The 17,515-nt window shown below is 37.0% G+C and overlaps 1 protein-coding gene across 2 annotated transcripts in view; it reads left to right on the top strand.

Moving 5' to 3' along the window:
• BCKDHB (branched chain keto acid dehydrogenase E1 subunit beta) overlaps positions 1 to 17,515 on the top strand; it is a 238,506-nt gene that overhangs the window by 88,714 nt on the left and 132,277 nt on the right. For both annotated transcript variants that reach the window (XM_036871420.1, XM_036871421.1), the window contains exon 8: positions 2,661 to 2,771. In XM_036871420.1, the coding sequence (XP_036727315.1) occupies positions 2,661 to 2,771 (111 nt within the window). The remainder of the gene's footprint in view (positions 1 to 2,660; positions 2,772 to 17,515) is intronic.

Here is a 17,515-nt window from a genome sequence, read left to right as displayed (position 1 = left end):
CCCTCCAAGTCTATCCATTTTGCTGCAAATGGCAAAATTTAATTCTTTTTTATGGCTGAGTGGTAGTCCATTGTATATATATATATACCACATCTTTAGCCATTCATCTGTTGATGGACACTTAGGTTGCTTCCATACCTTGGCACTTGTAAATAATGCTGCTATGAACGTTGGGGGCGCATGTATCTTTTCCAGTTAGTGTTTTTGTTTCTGTTTTTGGACATATACCCAGTAGTGGAATTGCTGGGTCACATGGTAGCTCTATTTTTAGTCTTTTACAAAACCTCCATACTGTTTTCCACAGTGGCTTCACCTATTTACACTCCCACCAACAGTGTAGGAGGGTTCCTTTTCTCCACATCCTTGCCAACATTTGTTATTTGTGTTCTTTTTGGTGATAGCCATGCTGACAGGTGTGAGGTAGTATCTCACTGTGGTTTTGATTTGCATTTCCCCAATGATTAATGTTTTTCATCCCCTCTGCTGCCATCTCTCATGATTACTTTGCTGGCTACGTGGACCCGCCAGTGGTCCAGCCTCATTATTCCGTACCTTTCTCTTTTCAATTGAACTGATGATCTATTTCAGTTTTCCCCAGAGCTTATTATCATATCACTCTGCTTCCAAACTTTTAAGCTCAGGACTCTTTCTCTAGCCGTAGACTTCTATCTCTCCTTTTAAAGAAATGGTCAGTTTTTCTTTTTTCTGTGTAAAAGAAATACTTGCTTATTTTAGAAAATTTAATACCACATAATATAAAGAAGATAATGAAAATCATTTGCAATCCTACAACCTCCTACACTCTTCTCCATTTGATTTTTGGCTTGGAGAGCTGTAGTCTTTGCGGTTTCTCACCTGCAGTGAGATAATCATACTGCCTGGAGAGTCACATCCGATGATGGTGCCCACAGTGGTTTTTGCAAAACTTTTCTGCTCTCCTTGAGTCCCTTTTAAAAAGCCCACTCTCAAATCAACTACATTCCAATAAAAATTTTTTAAAAAAGAAAAAGAAAAAAAAGGCTCAGCATGTGTCCTTGTCTTTCTTTTTAATAGGAAAGTTAGAGTGTATTCAACACTAATTCCCCCAGCTCGCTTTTCCTTCACACTTACCACTTCTGCTGCCAATCCTTGCCTCTTGCCCTTTTGTCTTCCAAGAAGTGTCTGGTTTTCACAGCTACTTCTCCAAATCTGTTTCAGAATGTATTCCATTTCTTCTCCAGGACTGTGATTCATTAGCTGGTCCCTCTCTCCTGCATCTTCAGTTTCTCCTTTTCATGTCCCTCTTATTGAAAAAAGTGTGTCCTACCAAAGGTAAAATAGATAGCTAGTGGGAAGCAGCTGCTTCGCGCAGGGAGATCAGCTCAGTGCTTTGTGACCCCCTAGAGGGGGGGATAGGGAGGGTGGGAGGGAGACACAAGAGGGAGGGGATATGGCGATGTATGTATACATATAGATGATTCACTTTGTTATACAGCAGAAACTAACACAACATTGTACAGCAATTATACTCCAATAAAGATGTTAAAAAAAATAAAGTAAAATAAAAAAGTGTGTCTCTCTTCTCTATTTAAAAAATACCTTTGCTCTATCCTACTTTCCCCTTAAATAACAGTGTATCTCCCTCCTTTCTTTTATCACTAAACTTAAACAACTATTTTCTACTACCTGTATTTGATTCCTTCACTTCCTTGTGTTCTTTTTTTTTTTTTTTTTAAACTCATTTACCTTATGAGTTCTGTTCCCAGTAGTTAAAACTATTTCTGCTAACATTGCTAATCTTCTAATTGCTAAATCCAACCCTTACCTCATATTGTTATGGTATGTGACACCGGCTGGCTACTGTCTCTATGAAACCTTTCTTTAGCATCTGGATATATTGTCTTCTGATTTTCTTTCTGTTTCTTTTAACTGTTCTCCTTCTTCTCCCTTCTTTTTCTCCTCCCCTCCCCCTCCCCTCCCCCTCCCCCTTCCTCCTCCTCCTCCTCCCCCCTCCTCCCCCTCCTCCTCCCCCCCTCCTCCCCCTCCTCCTCCTCCCCCTCCTCCCCCTCCTCCTCCCTCTTCTTCTTCTTCTTCTTCTCCTTCTTCTTCTTCTTCTACTTCTCTTCTTCTTCTTCTTTCTACTTCTTCCCCTTCCTCTTCTTCTTCTCCTCCTTCTTCTTCTCCCCCTACCCCTCCCTCCTACTCCTTCTTCTCCTTCTCTCTCTTCCCTCCTTCTCTCCCTCTTCCTCTTCTTCTTCAGCTCCTCCTCCTCTACTTTCCTCTTAAATGTTGGTCATGTACAGGGTCCCATGATTTTTGCCCTTTACTTCTCCTTCTGTATACTTTTTCTAGAAACTCAACCTACTCCTGTGACTTTATTAACCTTCTGTGTGTTGATATCTTTGGAATCAGTATCTCTGGCAATGACTGCTCTCCTTTTCTCAAAGAACCTCTTTCCAGCTGTTTTCTAGACATCTATATTTGATAATTTGGTTGGAATATGGGGTTCAACATGTCTAAAAGAAATTCTCCTGGCAAATCAATTCCTCTAACTTTAAACACTATCTCTATTAAGGATGTCAGAATTCAACTAACTTTTTTTCTTTAGTCATCCTCTGCATATTTCCCTTTTTATTTCAGGTTCTTTAGTCATCCTCTGCATATTTCCCTTTTTATTTCAGGTTCATGTGATCCGAGAGGTGGCTTCCATGGCTCAAGAGAAGCTTGGAGTGTCTTGTGAGGTCATTGATCTGAGGACTATAATACCTTGGGATGTGGATACAGTTTGCAAGGTATGAATATAGTGTTGATAATGTCATTTCCTCAAAATCTGGGGCCAAATTTGTTGGCTCTTTGCGAAGAATTGTTATAAAATTGTGAGCTTCATGAGACTTTTCCACTGATATTAAAACTTTAAAATTTACACCCTGAAAGAAATGTGTGAGCTTAATGCTCAAGGAAACAAATCACTTCAGGTTTTTTTTCCTCCCATAGTTCTCTGTTTAAAATATTACAACTCTCTGTCCTTCATGCAGCCAGCTCGCGTTGACTTGTGTGAATAATGCACCAGTGGAAATGAGAGTATATCAGGGATGTTGAAATCACCTGTGTTTTTAAACTTCTTATTGTTTATGGTTCAATAAGCTAGGTTGAATATAGCCAGCTAAATAATTTGGCTGAATTCTCATTTGTCCCTTCTCCAAAAGCGATGGAGATGGATTATTTTTAAAAAATACTGTGAATCACAGTTTCATGTTACGTTGTGGGATTCTGGCTGCTCTGATTTACAGTTTTCTATCTAAATCGTCTCTTGAACTTTGGCCTGTTTAGATTGGTCTTTTTCTTACTATTAATAGGATTCACATAGTCCCCTCTCAAGAATATAGTTTAGTTCTCATTTACTTGGCTATAGCTGATACCTTTTATATTAATGTCTAGATAAATTGAAGTGCATCTATTACCAAATTGGTACATAAGGAAAGTTAAGTTCTTTTTTGTGTATGTGATGGTCTTATCTACTAAAGTTTAGGTAACATTGCATGTACTTTTTCTTGATCTATTTTTATAGCAAATGAACCATAAGACCTAGAGTATTACACATTTAATATTTTCAAGAGCTTTGGCATTTTTGTAGCTTTTACAGGCTGTTTCTTAGGTTATTACATAAAAATAATCTGCAGTTACTGCTGCTGTAAAGGTATAGCATAGGGTGTTTTAGGTAAAGATCATTTCATAATTTAGAGGAAGATTTAAGATTTGTTATAGTAAATGTTCTGTAGACTTATTGGACACTGTCTAAACACTTGAGATGGTTACAAATGGTTTCAACAATATTCTAAGTCCTTATGTTCGTAGTTTCCATAATTAAGAGCAGTGTTTTAGGTTGAACTATTTATAACTGCATGAAATAATGCTTTTTGCAGGCATTTTCAAATCAAGTCAGACATTGTGTTTCCTTTCAAATAGCCAGATGTTCCAAATTATGGTTAAACTGGGACTGATAGCCTTTGCCCCAGAGCAGGCTTCTTGTTTGCTCCGTGTCTCCCCTACTTGGGGTTTGTATTCATAATGTGAATTGTGCTTTTGCGTGAGGATATGATGCTTTGTCATGGTGCAGTGGAGGGTACTGATGTATGGTCAGGACAAGTACTCGTACTTATATACATTATACATTCAAAAAAATTTGTAGCAGCTTATGGTAAAACACAAATATAATAATACTGCAGTTGGTAACCATGAAAGTAAAGTGAGGAGAAGTAGAGGAAGAAGGAAGTGGGAAATCATTTGTATTTATATCAGTTTGTTTCTATGGGCACCCCCCTGCCCCCACCCTTTATTAAATCTACTGGTAGCATCTTTGTATGATTCTGGAATGTAGACCCTGTTCCTTAGGGCTCTGTACGACTGGAGAAGATGAAAGAGGAGACCAAAAGCCTCTACTGAATGAGAAAGTGATGCAGCAAACCTCTGACTCGTTTGCATCACTAGTTTAGTTTCCTGTTGGAGTGCTTTCATCATGTTATTTTTCCAGCTGATGACCCTCCAGTTATGTCAGTGAAAGCCAGTTTGTCATTTCTTGATTACTTTGGGTATATTTGTGCCTCTCTTCATTGTTGATCGTGGTACACCTTTGGTTTTCTTTTCATGTATCAAAAGAGAACATTTTTGATACTTGGCATCTTCTAGGAATTGAAGATGATTTTAAGCAAGAGGGCCCTATAGCCAAACACTGATATTAAAAATGGGATTTTTTGTTTGTTTGTTTAACTACGATTCAGCTTTTCTTTATCTTCTTGAACTCTATAGTATTCAAGATTTATGTTTATTATCTCTTTCAGTTAGTGCTGTGTTTTATCGGTTATTTTTGTCTTATGACAAAATTAGATCCCTCAACGTTAGTCATTACATGTTAAACTCAACACCAAAATGCATCTTTTGGAATATCTAATCATGAAAAGCCTATTAAAGGTAAAAATAATTTATTGAACATATGCATTAGCATACTGTGCATAGTAAAAGGACTGTGGAACATAGTCATACTTTTGCTTAAGCTTTGAAGCATTGTTTGAAAGTTATAAGCCTGAACAGTTGCTTGGGGACAGAGAGAGCAGCAGTGGTTTTTTTTCCAATTATTTTTTTATTGAGGTATAGTTGATTTACAATATTATATTAGTTGCAGGTATACAACACAGTGATTCAAAATTTTTATTGTTCATATACCATTTAAAGTTATAAAATATTGGCTATATTCCCTGTGCTGTACAATATATCCTTGTAGCTTATTTATTTTATACATAGTAGTTTGTACTTCTTAATCCTTCACCCCTATCTTGTCCTTCCCTCCTTCCCTCTCCCCATTGGTAACCACTAGTTTGTTCTCTATATCTGTGAATCTGTTTCTTTTCTGTTATATTCACTAGTTTGTTGTATTTTTTAGATTCCACATGTAAGTGATACCATACAGTATTTGTCTTTCTCTATCTGATTTATTTCACTAAGCATAATACCATCCATGTCCATCCAAGCAGCAGGGTTTTTGATCGTTGCTCAGGGGAGCTAGAAAATTGGAGACCTGAGTGGGCCTAAAACCCATAGTCAGTTTATCTACTCAGTTCTGAACCCGATATTAAAGACCTAAGCTAGCTGGAAGCCACTGGAAAGTAGAACAGAAATTCTCGAGTTTTGAGGTGCTTAGGAGACAGAGACCTACCCTGGGGCCTGGGGGTGTGGGCAGGGGTGGAGTGGCTTAAGAACACCAGTGATGAGAGTGGAAAGGCCTGAAATGAGTGGTAAATTGACACTTACCTGCAGCTGCTCTTCACTTGGGGACACCAGTGAGTCTCCACTAGAAACTGAGAATCCAAGTGTATAGAACCCTTGTTTCATGGGGCTGGAAGCACAGAATTGGAAACTTGAAGGGTCTTAAACACACAGTTGGTCTCTCTCTCTCAAAACATCAATATTTGCCAAATTCTAAAGCTGTGTATGATGGGAGCTAAGCAGAACATATCTGAAAAGCCAAGCCATCACTTGAGGCTGAAGTGACAAAGCCCAATCATACTCTCAGTTGAGAGCTGTGGAGTCAGGTCTTTCATTAGAGGCAAATCAGAAATAGATTACATCTTCCCAAACCCACATGCAGCCTCTGCCCCTCTCAGTTCCTTATTGAATTAATGTAATTTACCTTCTGCTCTATCTGCCCAGCAGAGCAAGGAGGCATCCTCTCATCATGTGGAACCTCTTATCAATCAGCATTCAGTAAAAAAATTACTAAGTATATAAAGGGACAGGACCATATGACCAAAAACCAGGAGAAAACAAACCAATGAAAGCAGAAACTCAGGTGATCCAGATATCAGAGTTAGCAGACAAGGACTTTAAGATTATTATGTTTAGGAACATAGAGAAAAAAGGGACAAGAGCGGTAAGAAGGTGGAGAATTATTCTAGAGAATTGGAGTGTGTGTGTGTGTGTGTGTGTGTATCAAACATTGTGGAAACAAAAATTTTTTTGACAATAAGAACTCAATGGATGTTTTTAAAAACATATTAGCCTTAGTAGATGATACGATTAATGAACTAGAAGGCAAGTTAATATGTCCAAACTGAAGCACAGGGAAGAAAAAAATAGACTAAAACAGAAAAGAGCATGAAAAACATTTGGGATCTGGTCAAAGGATCTGTCCTGTATACAATTTGAATATAGAAGGAGGAGAAAGAATGAATTGGTCAGAAATAATATCTAAAAATATTTCTCATGAAATTTTCAGAACGAACTCATATATTCAAAATGCTTTGTGGACCTCTAAGAAGGATATATTCAAAGAAAACCACACCTACGTACACAATGGAATGGCATCTTAAATTGCCAGAGATGCCAACCTAGAATTCTATACCCAGAGAAAACATCCTTTTAAAATTAAAGTGAAGTAAATACTTTAGGCAAATAGAAATTGAGAGAATTTACCACCAGTGTATTTTCACCAAAAGAAATACTACAAGGGAATTCTTTAGACAGAGGGGAAGATGATCCTAGAAGAAAGTCAGGATGGGCTTACATGGAGTTAAAACATTCTGTTGTTCTAGGATTGTTAGTGTAAAGTTTGTATTAGATTATAATAAGTCAAGGATGCATGTTGTAATCTCTAGAGTGACAACTGAAATAATAGTGAAAGTATATATCTAGCAAGTTAAAAAGGGAACTATAGATTAATAGAAATATTTGGTTAGACCAAAAGAAAGAAAGAAAAATATGTACAAAAAACAGATGTGTCAATAGAAAACAGATAGTGAGCTGACAGATAAAAACCCAGGTATATATGTAATTAGATTGAATACAGATTAATTAAATAATCCTAGTAAAAGCCTAAGATTGTCAGACTTCATTAAAAAAATGATAGTGACAAACATGCAGATTAAAAGAGACATACTTTAAATATAAGGACACAGAAAAGTTAGAAAGGGGTGGAAAAATAAAGTTGGTATAGTTATACTATCAATAATTTCAAATACAGCTTTAAGGCAAGGAGCATTACTAGAAATAAAGAGGAATATTTCATAATGCTAAAGGGATTAGTCTATCATGAAGATGTCACAATCTTAAATCTATATGTCCTTAATAGCATATCTTCAAAATGCATAAAGGAAAACAAGCAAAACACAAAACTTAAAGGAGATAGACATATCCACAATCAGAGTGGGAGACTTTGACACCCCTCTTAAAGACTGATCAAGCAAGGAGACAACATCTGAAGAGTTAGTAAACTTGTGCTGATTGTACACCCAACTATTCAAGGAATCATTCTTTTCATTTGAATATAGAACATTTGTCAAAATTGACCAGATGCTGGGACATAAATATAACCTTAAGAAATTTCAGAGTTTGAAATCATTTAGAGAGTGTTCTCTGACAACAGTAAAATTCAGTTAGAAATTGAGAAAAAAAAAAAAAAGATAACCAGAAAAGCTCCAACTTCCTACAAATCAAATAATTTGTGTTTAAATAACCATGGGTTGTAAAAGAAATTGCAACAGAAATTAGAGAAGATACTGAACTGAATGGTTATGAAGATACTACCTATCAAAAGTGTAAGGATTAAAAAAAAAAAAAGTGTAAGGATTTACATAAGTCATGCTTAGAGGGAACTTTATAGCTGTAAATACGTTTATTTAGGAAACAAAAATAATAACAAAAAAATTAACAATCTGAGTTTCCATCTCCAGAAAGAAGATCAAACCTAGAGAAAAATAAAAGAAATGAAGTAATAAAGAGTGGAAATCAGTGAAACAGAAAATATACGATAGAGATATTTAATAAAGTAAATTTTAGATCTTTGAAAAGATTAACATACTTGATAAACTTTTAACAAGACTATTTGAGTAATACATTTGGTAAATCTTTAACAAGACTAATGAAAAACATAGGTCAAACACAAATGACAAATATCCCCCTAAAGAAGGGGAAATCACAGCAGAGTCTACAGACATTAGAAAGGTAATAAGAGGGTACTATGAATAATTTTACAAATAAGTTTTGGGTGAAATGGACAAATTCCTGGGAAAATACAAATTTTTCAAAATTAATAAAAGAGGAATTAGGAAACCAGAATAGTCAGGTATCAAAGAAATTTAATCCATTTTTATCAAGCATATATGGGGCAAGCCCTTGGCCCATATGGCTTTACTAATGAATTCTTTAAACACAGTTTTCTTTGTTTTTGTTTTTTAATTGAGGTATAGTTGATTTACAATGTTATAAAACACAATTCTTTTTTTTTTTTTATAAATTTATTTATTTATTTTTGGCTGTGTTGGGTCTTTGTTGCTGTGTGTGGGCTTTTCTCTAGTTGCAGCGAGTGGGGGCTACTCTTCGTTGTGGTGTGCAGGCTTCTCATTGCGGTGGCTTCTCTTGTTGCGGAGCACGGGCTCTAGAGCGCACGGGCTTCAGTAATTGTGGCGCATGGGCTCAGTAGTTGTGGTGCATGGGCTTAGTTGCTCCACGGCATGTGGAATCTTCCTGGACCAGGGCTTGAACCCGTGTCCCCTGCATTGGCAGGCGGTTCTTAACCACTGTGCCACGAGGGAAGCCCTAAAACACAATTCTTAAGCAAACTTTCACAGACAGTAGAACCAGAGGGAAAACTTTTAAATTCTTTTTATATGGCCAGCATGATCTTCATATCATACCTGTTTAGGATTGTACATAAAGCAAAATTATAGACACATTTTTCTTGTGAACAAAGATGGGAGAATCAGAAACAAAATATTGGAAAGTCAAACCCAGCAATATGAAAAGGCCAACATGAGGGTTTATTCCAAATATGCAAGGGGTGTTCGATGATCACAAACATTCATAAAGGGGTTGCTACAATTCCCTACTTGAACAGAAAATGGCAAAAGCAATCTTATTACCTTATTATTTTAATAAAAATGTTTGTTAAAAGTCAATATCCATTCATGGTTAAAATTTCTTAGCAACCTAGAAATGAAAGGGAGTTCTATTAACTTGATAAAGAGTACCTTTATCTTGTTTTATAAACAAGATTTAATCTGATAAAGAATAGATTATCGTGTAGTTCTGAGTAGCTACGGAAAGCCTGTGGCTAAAATATTTCCCAGTGAAATTTTGACAGTTTTCCCCTTGAGATCAGGACTGCAACAGGATGCTTATACTTTTTTTTTTTTTTTTAAATATTTTGGGCCGCGCTGAGTGGCATGTGGGATCTTAGTTCCCCAACCAGGGATGGAACCCGCGCCCCCTGCCTTGGAAGTGTGGAGTCTTAACCACTGGACCACCAGGGAAGTCCCCAGGATGCTCATACTTAAAGGCAAGAGACATGACAATCATATGGATTGAAAAGGAAGAAATAAAACTTATCCGTAGATTGTATGACTTGTATATAAGAAAGTATATATATACTTGTATATCAGTGGAATCTACAGGCAGATTATTAGAATTAAATGAGTTTACCAAGGCCCCTGGAAACAAGGTCAATATACAATAATCAACTGTATTTTTATATACCAGCCACAGAAATTGATAATAATTGAAATTGATAATAATGGAAATAATATTTGAAATTAATTTGAAATATTATTAATTCAGAAATTGATAATATTTTAAAAAGCATCAAAAAAATCAAACACCTAGGAAGAAATGGAGTGATGTGTGTGGAAAAACTTTATGCAGAAAAATAACAAAATATTTAGAGAAATTAAAGAAGATCCAAACAAATAGAAGCACATACCATGTTAATTGATTGCCTTGGCTCTTCTTGGCCTTACAATCTTGAAGATGAATAAAACTAGAGGACTTAATTATCAAATGTGTTATAGGCAAGATGTGTCACAGGGCTGTAGGAATTAGAACATTGTATTGGTATAAAGATGGACATATAGACCAATGGAGCAGAATAAAAAGTACAGAAATATATCTGTTGGTCATTTGATTCAGGACAAAGGTGACTTTGCAATTCAGAGACGACAAGATGGACTTTTCCGTAAATGATGCTGTTTTAGTTGGGTACCACAGAAAATAATGTTAACCCGTAAAACACATGTCAGTTCCAGGAGGACTGCAGATCTAATTGTGAGAGAGAAAATGAAAAAGCTCTTAGGAGAATAGGTGAATATCTTTATGATCCTGTGCAGTCAAAGATTTCTTAATTAGAAAAAACAAAACAAAAACTCGAAATGTTAACATTAAAAAAAGGCTGATAAAACTGGACTTCATTAAAATTAAGAATTTACTCAACAGAAGGCCTCAGTAAGAGAATAAATCGACACATTTGGAGAAACTCATGGAAATTCGTATTCAGAAATATAAAGTACTGTTACAATCAAAAGGAAAAAACAGACATCCAATAGAAATATGGGCAAAAGTCCTGAAAAGGCACTTCATGAAAGAATATATCCAAATGGCTGATAAACATATGGCAAATTATTCAAGTTCTTTAGACATCAGGACATGCAAAAAAAAAAAAAACCCACAATGAGATACCACTAAAGACACAGCATTCTGGCTAAAATGAAAAATATCCCTGAGAACCAAGTGTTGCCAAGGATATGGAACAGTCCATCTCTCATATACTACTATTGGGAATATATATTGGTACAACCATTTAAAAAAATTGTTTGGCATTATCTGGCTGAATCCTGTGACCCAGCAATCCACTCCTGTGTATATACCCAACAGAAATGTACAAAAGATAAGTTCAAGAATGTTCATAGAAGCACTATTTCTAATAGCCTCACACTGTAAACTACCTACACGTACACCAGCCAGAGGATGAAACATTATAATAGGATATTTTCAGCAATGAAAATAAATGACTTACAAATTGAATGGAACACTGTGTATTCACCTCACAAACAATGTGACTTAAAAAAGCTAGGCCCGAACGAGTACATACTGTATGATTCTATTTATATAACGTGCAAAGATAGACAAAACCCATCTATGGTGTTAGGAGGCAGGTGAGTGATTGTCGTATGGTGGTTAATAAATTGGAAGGGGGCCTGAAGGGTATGGGATGCTGGTAACAGTTTCTTGCTCTGAGTGCTGGTTATACAGGTTCAGTTTTTGAAAACTGAGCAGAACACTCATTTTGTGTGCTTTTTTGTGTATGTTATCCTTCAACAGAAAGTAAAAAAAAGAATGAAATAACAAAAAAAAATATTGTGTTCCCATTGATTCGTTTCTTGAATTTGTATTGTAACGGACCTTTCTGTAGACTCAGGGAGAGCCTTGGTGAGCTCTGGCCAGGGGGGAGTTTCTTTTGTTTTTCAGGGCTGTCCTAACAAAGCTCAGCTGTCACACTGATGAGAAGCAGGACCTCTCATCCCAAGACCAGTAGAGCTGCTCTTCCCAAGACTTCCCAGGAGTCAGAACAGTGGTTAAGTGTTGTGGGTTTGAACGGTCTTTCCTGCTGAGATACAGACCACATTCAAAATGCATTTAGGGGCTTCCTTGGTGGCGCAGTGGTTAAGAATCCGCCTGTCAATGCAGGGGACACGGGTTCAAGCCCTGGTCTGGGAAGATTTCACATGCCGTGGAGCAACTAAGCCCGTGCGCCACAACTACTGAGCCTGTGCTCTAGAGCCCGCGAGCCACAACTACTGAGCCCACGTGCCACAACTACTGAAGCCCACGTGCCTAGAGCCCCTGCTCTGCAACAAGAGAAGCCACCGCAATGAGAAGCCCGCGCACCGCAACGAAGAGTAGCCCCTGCTCACTGCAACTAGAGAAAGCCCGCGCCCAGCAACGAAGACCCAACACAGCCAAAAAGTAAATAAATAAAATAAATTAAAAAAAATGCATTTAGAAGTGAACTGCAGGCTAACAAAGCAGTGGCCAGGCACAGTCCTTGAGCTGCTGTCCAGCTTGAGATGAAGATTCTTTTTTAATGAGTGGAAATTCAGAGAAGCTGCCCACAAAAAAACAAAACAAAACTTGAGTTTGGCAAGAGAATGGCAGGCTTTGAAGGAAACTCGAGATTTCAAGAATCATATTGTCATTCAACTTAGAGCGCTACATTCAACACTGCAAAAAAGAAAGAAACGATCATTTACAAGGTGTGGGTGATAGAGAAGAGAAAATTGACACCTAATTTTGACATTCTTACACTTTAATTGAAGATTAAATTATGCTAATTATTGAAATAAGTAAGGGTTTGGCTTTACATCCTGGCGTCTTTGATTTCTCTCTCTCCTGCTCTGCTTTCCCACATTCAATTCCAAAGCAGATCCTCCTGGCGTTGTCTACACAATATGTCCAAAATTTGACCACCACTTCTACTGCTATTACCCTTGATCCTGGTCCAAACCACTAGCCTTTCTCACCTGGGTTTTGGCCGTAGCCTCCTAACCACTGTCTCTGCTTCTGTCCTATCCTTGCCATAGGCAGAGGTGATCCTTTGAAACATGAGTCATATAATATCCCTTCTAGTCTCAAAAGGCCTCAGTGGCTTCCCATTCAACTCAGTGGAAATGTCAAATTTCTAACCAAGGTCTACAGGCATTCCCCTGATCTCACCACATTGCACACACCTCTGCCCATCCAGCCTTCAGGAAATGCTCCTGGCTGACTCTCAACCAAGTGATTCTGTTAGGTCACCACTCAAATATCATTTTCTCCTGAAGGCTTCCGCTGACCAGCTTATATAATAAATACTGAGTCCCATCCTTCCTGCCAAGACTCCTTGTCACCTCTTCTTTCTTTTTCTCTAAAAAGGTGAACACGATCTAACATATTAGGTAATTTTTGTATTGTTGATCTTCCCCCATTAGAAGGTAAATTTTGTGAGGGCAGGGATTTTATCTGTTGAATTCTTAGTCCCTGAAACAATGCCTAGCTGGAGGCTTGGTGTTCGATAAAAATTTGTTGAAAAATTATTAGGAATATCAGCAAGAGAAAGTTTGACAATATGCTGTGAAAATGGTTGTTAATATTGAAATGTTTTGAATTTGGTGCCTTTTCTTACTCTTCATGCTTTATACGAAAGTTCAAAAGTGACCCTGGAGTATTGCTCTATGAATAAATCCACAAATTTATTCTAAGTTGAAACATTTTTTTAAGTCTTAAGTTTTAGTTTGACCTTGTGTCTTATTTTTTTAATAAATTTTTTTCCTGATGGTGTACAGAAATTACTCATTTGGATTCTATTAAAATAGGACCAATATATCTATTCTAAAAATCAAAGTGAAATTGACTACAGTAAACGTCAGCCGTCTGTAGTTTCCGAGAAATGAGTCCTTACGGTAATTAATTTTTCTACATAGATGAAAACTATTCTGTGTAGCCATTTTTAAAACTTCTTAACCTTTTGGATGTCAAAATTTCTAAAGCCTTTTCACTTATATTTTCTCAAGGAAAATATAATGTATATAATTTCATCTTTTAAAAATAACTTAGTCCAATAGAGAACAGCCTGGTGGTTGCCAAGGGGGAGGGAGTGGGGGAGGGATGGAGTGGGAGTTTGGGGTTAGCAGATGCAAGCTAGTATATATAGGATAGATAAACAACAAGGTTGTACTGTATAGCACAGGGAACTATATTCAATACCCTGTAATAAACCATAATGGAAAAGAATATAAAAAAAGAATGTATATATGTATATATGTATAACTGAATCACTTTGCTGTACAGCAGAAATTAACACAACATTGTAAATCAACTATGCTTCAATTAAAAAAATATTAAAAGTGAAAATGAAAACAAAACAAAACAAAAACTTAGTCCAATTTAACTTGGATGTCATACTATATTGACATTTACATTTACTGAGGTATTTAGCTATTTATTTCATTGATATGTTTTCTGTGCTTAATTTTTATGGTTTTAGGCATTTTTAAATTTAAATTTTCTTTTAGCCTATTTTTTGCTGTCACATTATCAGCAGCTGTGCATGGGATCCAGATGACCAAACTTTGTAACCGAGACATGTACATTGGCCAGGGAGGCCTGTAAAGTTTTCTCATGAATTGAGGACACATGCTTCACTCTTCAAACCTTATGATATCAATTTGGGCTCTTCCAGAAGCTTTCTCTTCTCATTTCCTTGTCTGCATTGCAGGTGGGTCATGGTCATGGAATTTAGAGCCGGAAGAGGTCAGTCTGGGCCTGTTCCCTTCGGCCTTTCTGCTGGTCCCAGGAGTGACCTGTGACTTCTGCATCCAGTACAGCTCTTAGGCACTGCTTCTGATCAGGAGTTTTCTCTGTTCAAACGCACTGTGGTACAAGAAAGTGTCTCAAAGCCTTCCCCTCACCCCCAAGGATAATCTAATTTTTTGAGTATAATCTACTTGGGAGGTGTTTTTTTTTTTAATTAAAAAAAAATTTTTTTTTAACAAAGTTAGGACCCGATATAAAAAGAATCTTCTTCTCTACCCCTTCCACTCTTCTCTCCACCTCTCTCTCTTTTGCTTTCCCCCCTCCTTTCTCTTTTAAACCTAAATTACGTAGCAAAAGATGATGATGTGCCCATAGATACAAATGGTTGTTCTTAGGCTACATATTGAGGCAATTGTAGTCTCAGAGTATTTGGGGGTTAGGCTATCATAGGAGCAGGGCAGGGCCTCAGTGTTACTACAATGTGAGACAGAATCTAGAAGTAATTCAGCTGGGGCACAAGGGAGGGACCATAGTTAGGAGGGAGGGCTCAGGGTCCCTAGATTTACCATCCTTTCCTCCTACCCTTTCACCCTAATTGTTTCCATTCTTACTTCAAAAGACTTCACTGGGACCCTTCATTAAGGTAAGGCAGTAGGAAGGCTGGCAGGGAGGGGTGGGTGTGGAGAGGTTTTGGGAGCAGAGGGTCCTTCCATAAAAAAGGAAAGGGATATTGTAGGAGTGGAACTGGGAGGGAGTTAAATGTTGGTCCCCTGGATGTGAGTAATTTATATATAAAAAACCAAGTTTGCTTAGTCTTTGTATTTGCACCTGGCGTGAATTAGCGTAACTGTGAATAGTGCAAAACATGTTTAGAAGATCCATAGTACCACTGAAGATAAACATAAAAGGTATGTCTTATATTTTATGACTTTAATTCTTACTTAATTCTGTGTTTAAGTTTGTTTTCATCGTCATAGGGTTGGTTTAGACTACCATAGATTTCATTTTTATTAAGACGGCTAATACGAGCAAGGTAATGTTAAGGTCTATACTCTGCACTGAATGGCTCTAAATTGGTTTTATGGGAAAGTTGGAGAATTTGCCCTCAGAGAATCCACAACGGTGCAGTACTACCAGTTATGTACATCTTTTTAGTTGATTTCTTGGACTTAATTGAGTAATTCAGTGATCGAATACTAGCTATTTTGCTTGAGGCTTTACATTTGTGAGGGAGAGGGGAGAATATGAGAATGAATGAGAATAAGATGTTACCAAGGGTGGGGTTGGGGTGGGGGGGTGGGAAGGGGAGCTAGTACCTTCCATCACCACTAGAGGCCTCTCTTAAACCAAATTTCATGGTTAATATCACCAGGTTTTCCTAGTGGGGTCTGGCTCCATCATTGTAAATTAAGCATATGTTATGTTATAGTTCTACATAGATAGTATGACGGTACTTTTATTCTAGAGCGTATATTATAATGCAACCCAAGTGGTTTCTATAAAGTATATATTGGAACAACTATGATCTATTAGATTGAAAACAAATTAGGAATCTTTCTCTGCTCTTCACTTGCAGTCTCTAAATAAGCTTTTAGTGAAAACATGTAATCAAAGAATATGGCCAGATGAAAATTATATGTCTCCCCGGCAGTGCAAGGATATTTAGGTTTAAGATGATTACTGATTTAATTAACATGCGTTTAATCCCTGAGAGCGTTTATATTTTTCTGTTGGTAGACTATAAGTTTAAGTTATATGCTAAAAATTACATGTATTTCTTTTGCAAGTATAAGCAGCTTCTAATATCAAAAACCTACTAAAGAAATGATTCAAAAATCTTTTTTAGACTGAATATTATCTGTGGTAAAATTAAATGCTTTCCTTTAAGAGTAATAAAAATAATTCTCAGCTTTTAGTTTAGAATTATTTTGGATGTAGGTTTGACCTCACCGAGAAAGCAGACAGGCAGGGCAAGGTCATCCGGTCTGATGAGAATGGTTGTTCTGTTCCAAAATAGAAAGGCTGACAATTTGGAACTTAGTTCCACCTTCTGAGTTCTTGTTCCTGTTGGATTTTCTTTGTTGTGACCACAACTAGTTAGTTGTTGTACTGAACAGAACAAGTTCTAGGTTGTTGGATGCTATATTTGGGATGTGACTAATACATTTACCTCCCAGTGTGGTGGCCTTTGGCCCATTACTCTGAGTTCCATGAGGGCAGGGAGTTTTGTGTATTTTGCTTATTGCTGTATCCCTAAGGGTCTCGAAGAGTGTCTAGTATATACAAGATCTGCAGTCAGTTTTTCTTGAATGATCATATTGAATTGCAAAAATGACATGTAATATGTAATAATAATTCGGTTATTCAGTGAAAGAAGTGAAAGGAGAAACTTGTAATTCCTGTAGGAAAAGATACGTGGAGAGTATCACTCCTGCCACCTGGCAAATTTTTGGTATGACTTATGTTTTAGATACGTTTTGAAGAAGATTAAAATAAAAAATGAGGTCTGATCTAATTTTGTGTTATACAGTTTATATAACGAGGCTTAACATAGTGTCTGGTAATTGCTAAATAAAGGAAGTTAAAATGATGTGTTTTACCATGTCTCCTTTAGTATTCATGACAGTTCTTCTAATTAGGCATTAGGGTCATTATTTTACAGGTGAGGAAACTGAGGTTCACAAAAGGTAGAGGAACCTGCTCCAGCCAACACAGCTGATGAGGGGCAAAGCTGGGCTCCACCCGCATCGCTGGACTCAAGGGCCTCTTTCCCTTTTCTTCTTTTCTTGTTTTTAAATATTTTTTAACAGCATGCAGCTTCTCAAACGAGTTTGAGCAGAATTTTATAAATATTTTTCAAGATGTGATGAAATAACTGTGATTTGTGACGTAACTTGTAAGTATAAAAGATACTGGCAATAGAAAT

This window comes from Balaenoptera musculus, chromosome 12, assembly GCF_009873245.2.
Source record: "Balaenoptera musculus isolate JJ_BM4_2016_0621 chromosome 12, mBalMus1.pri.v3, whole genome shotgun sequence".
In the NCBI taxonomy this organism is placed as follows: Eukaryota; Metazoa; Chordata; class Mammalia; order Artiodactyla; family Balaenopteridae; genus Balaenoptera; species Balaenoptera musculus.
This window is presented reverse-complemented; position numbering and strand designations above follow the sequence as displayed.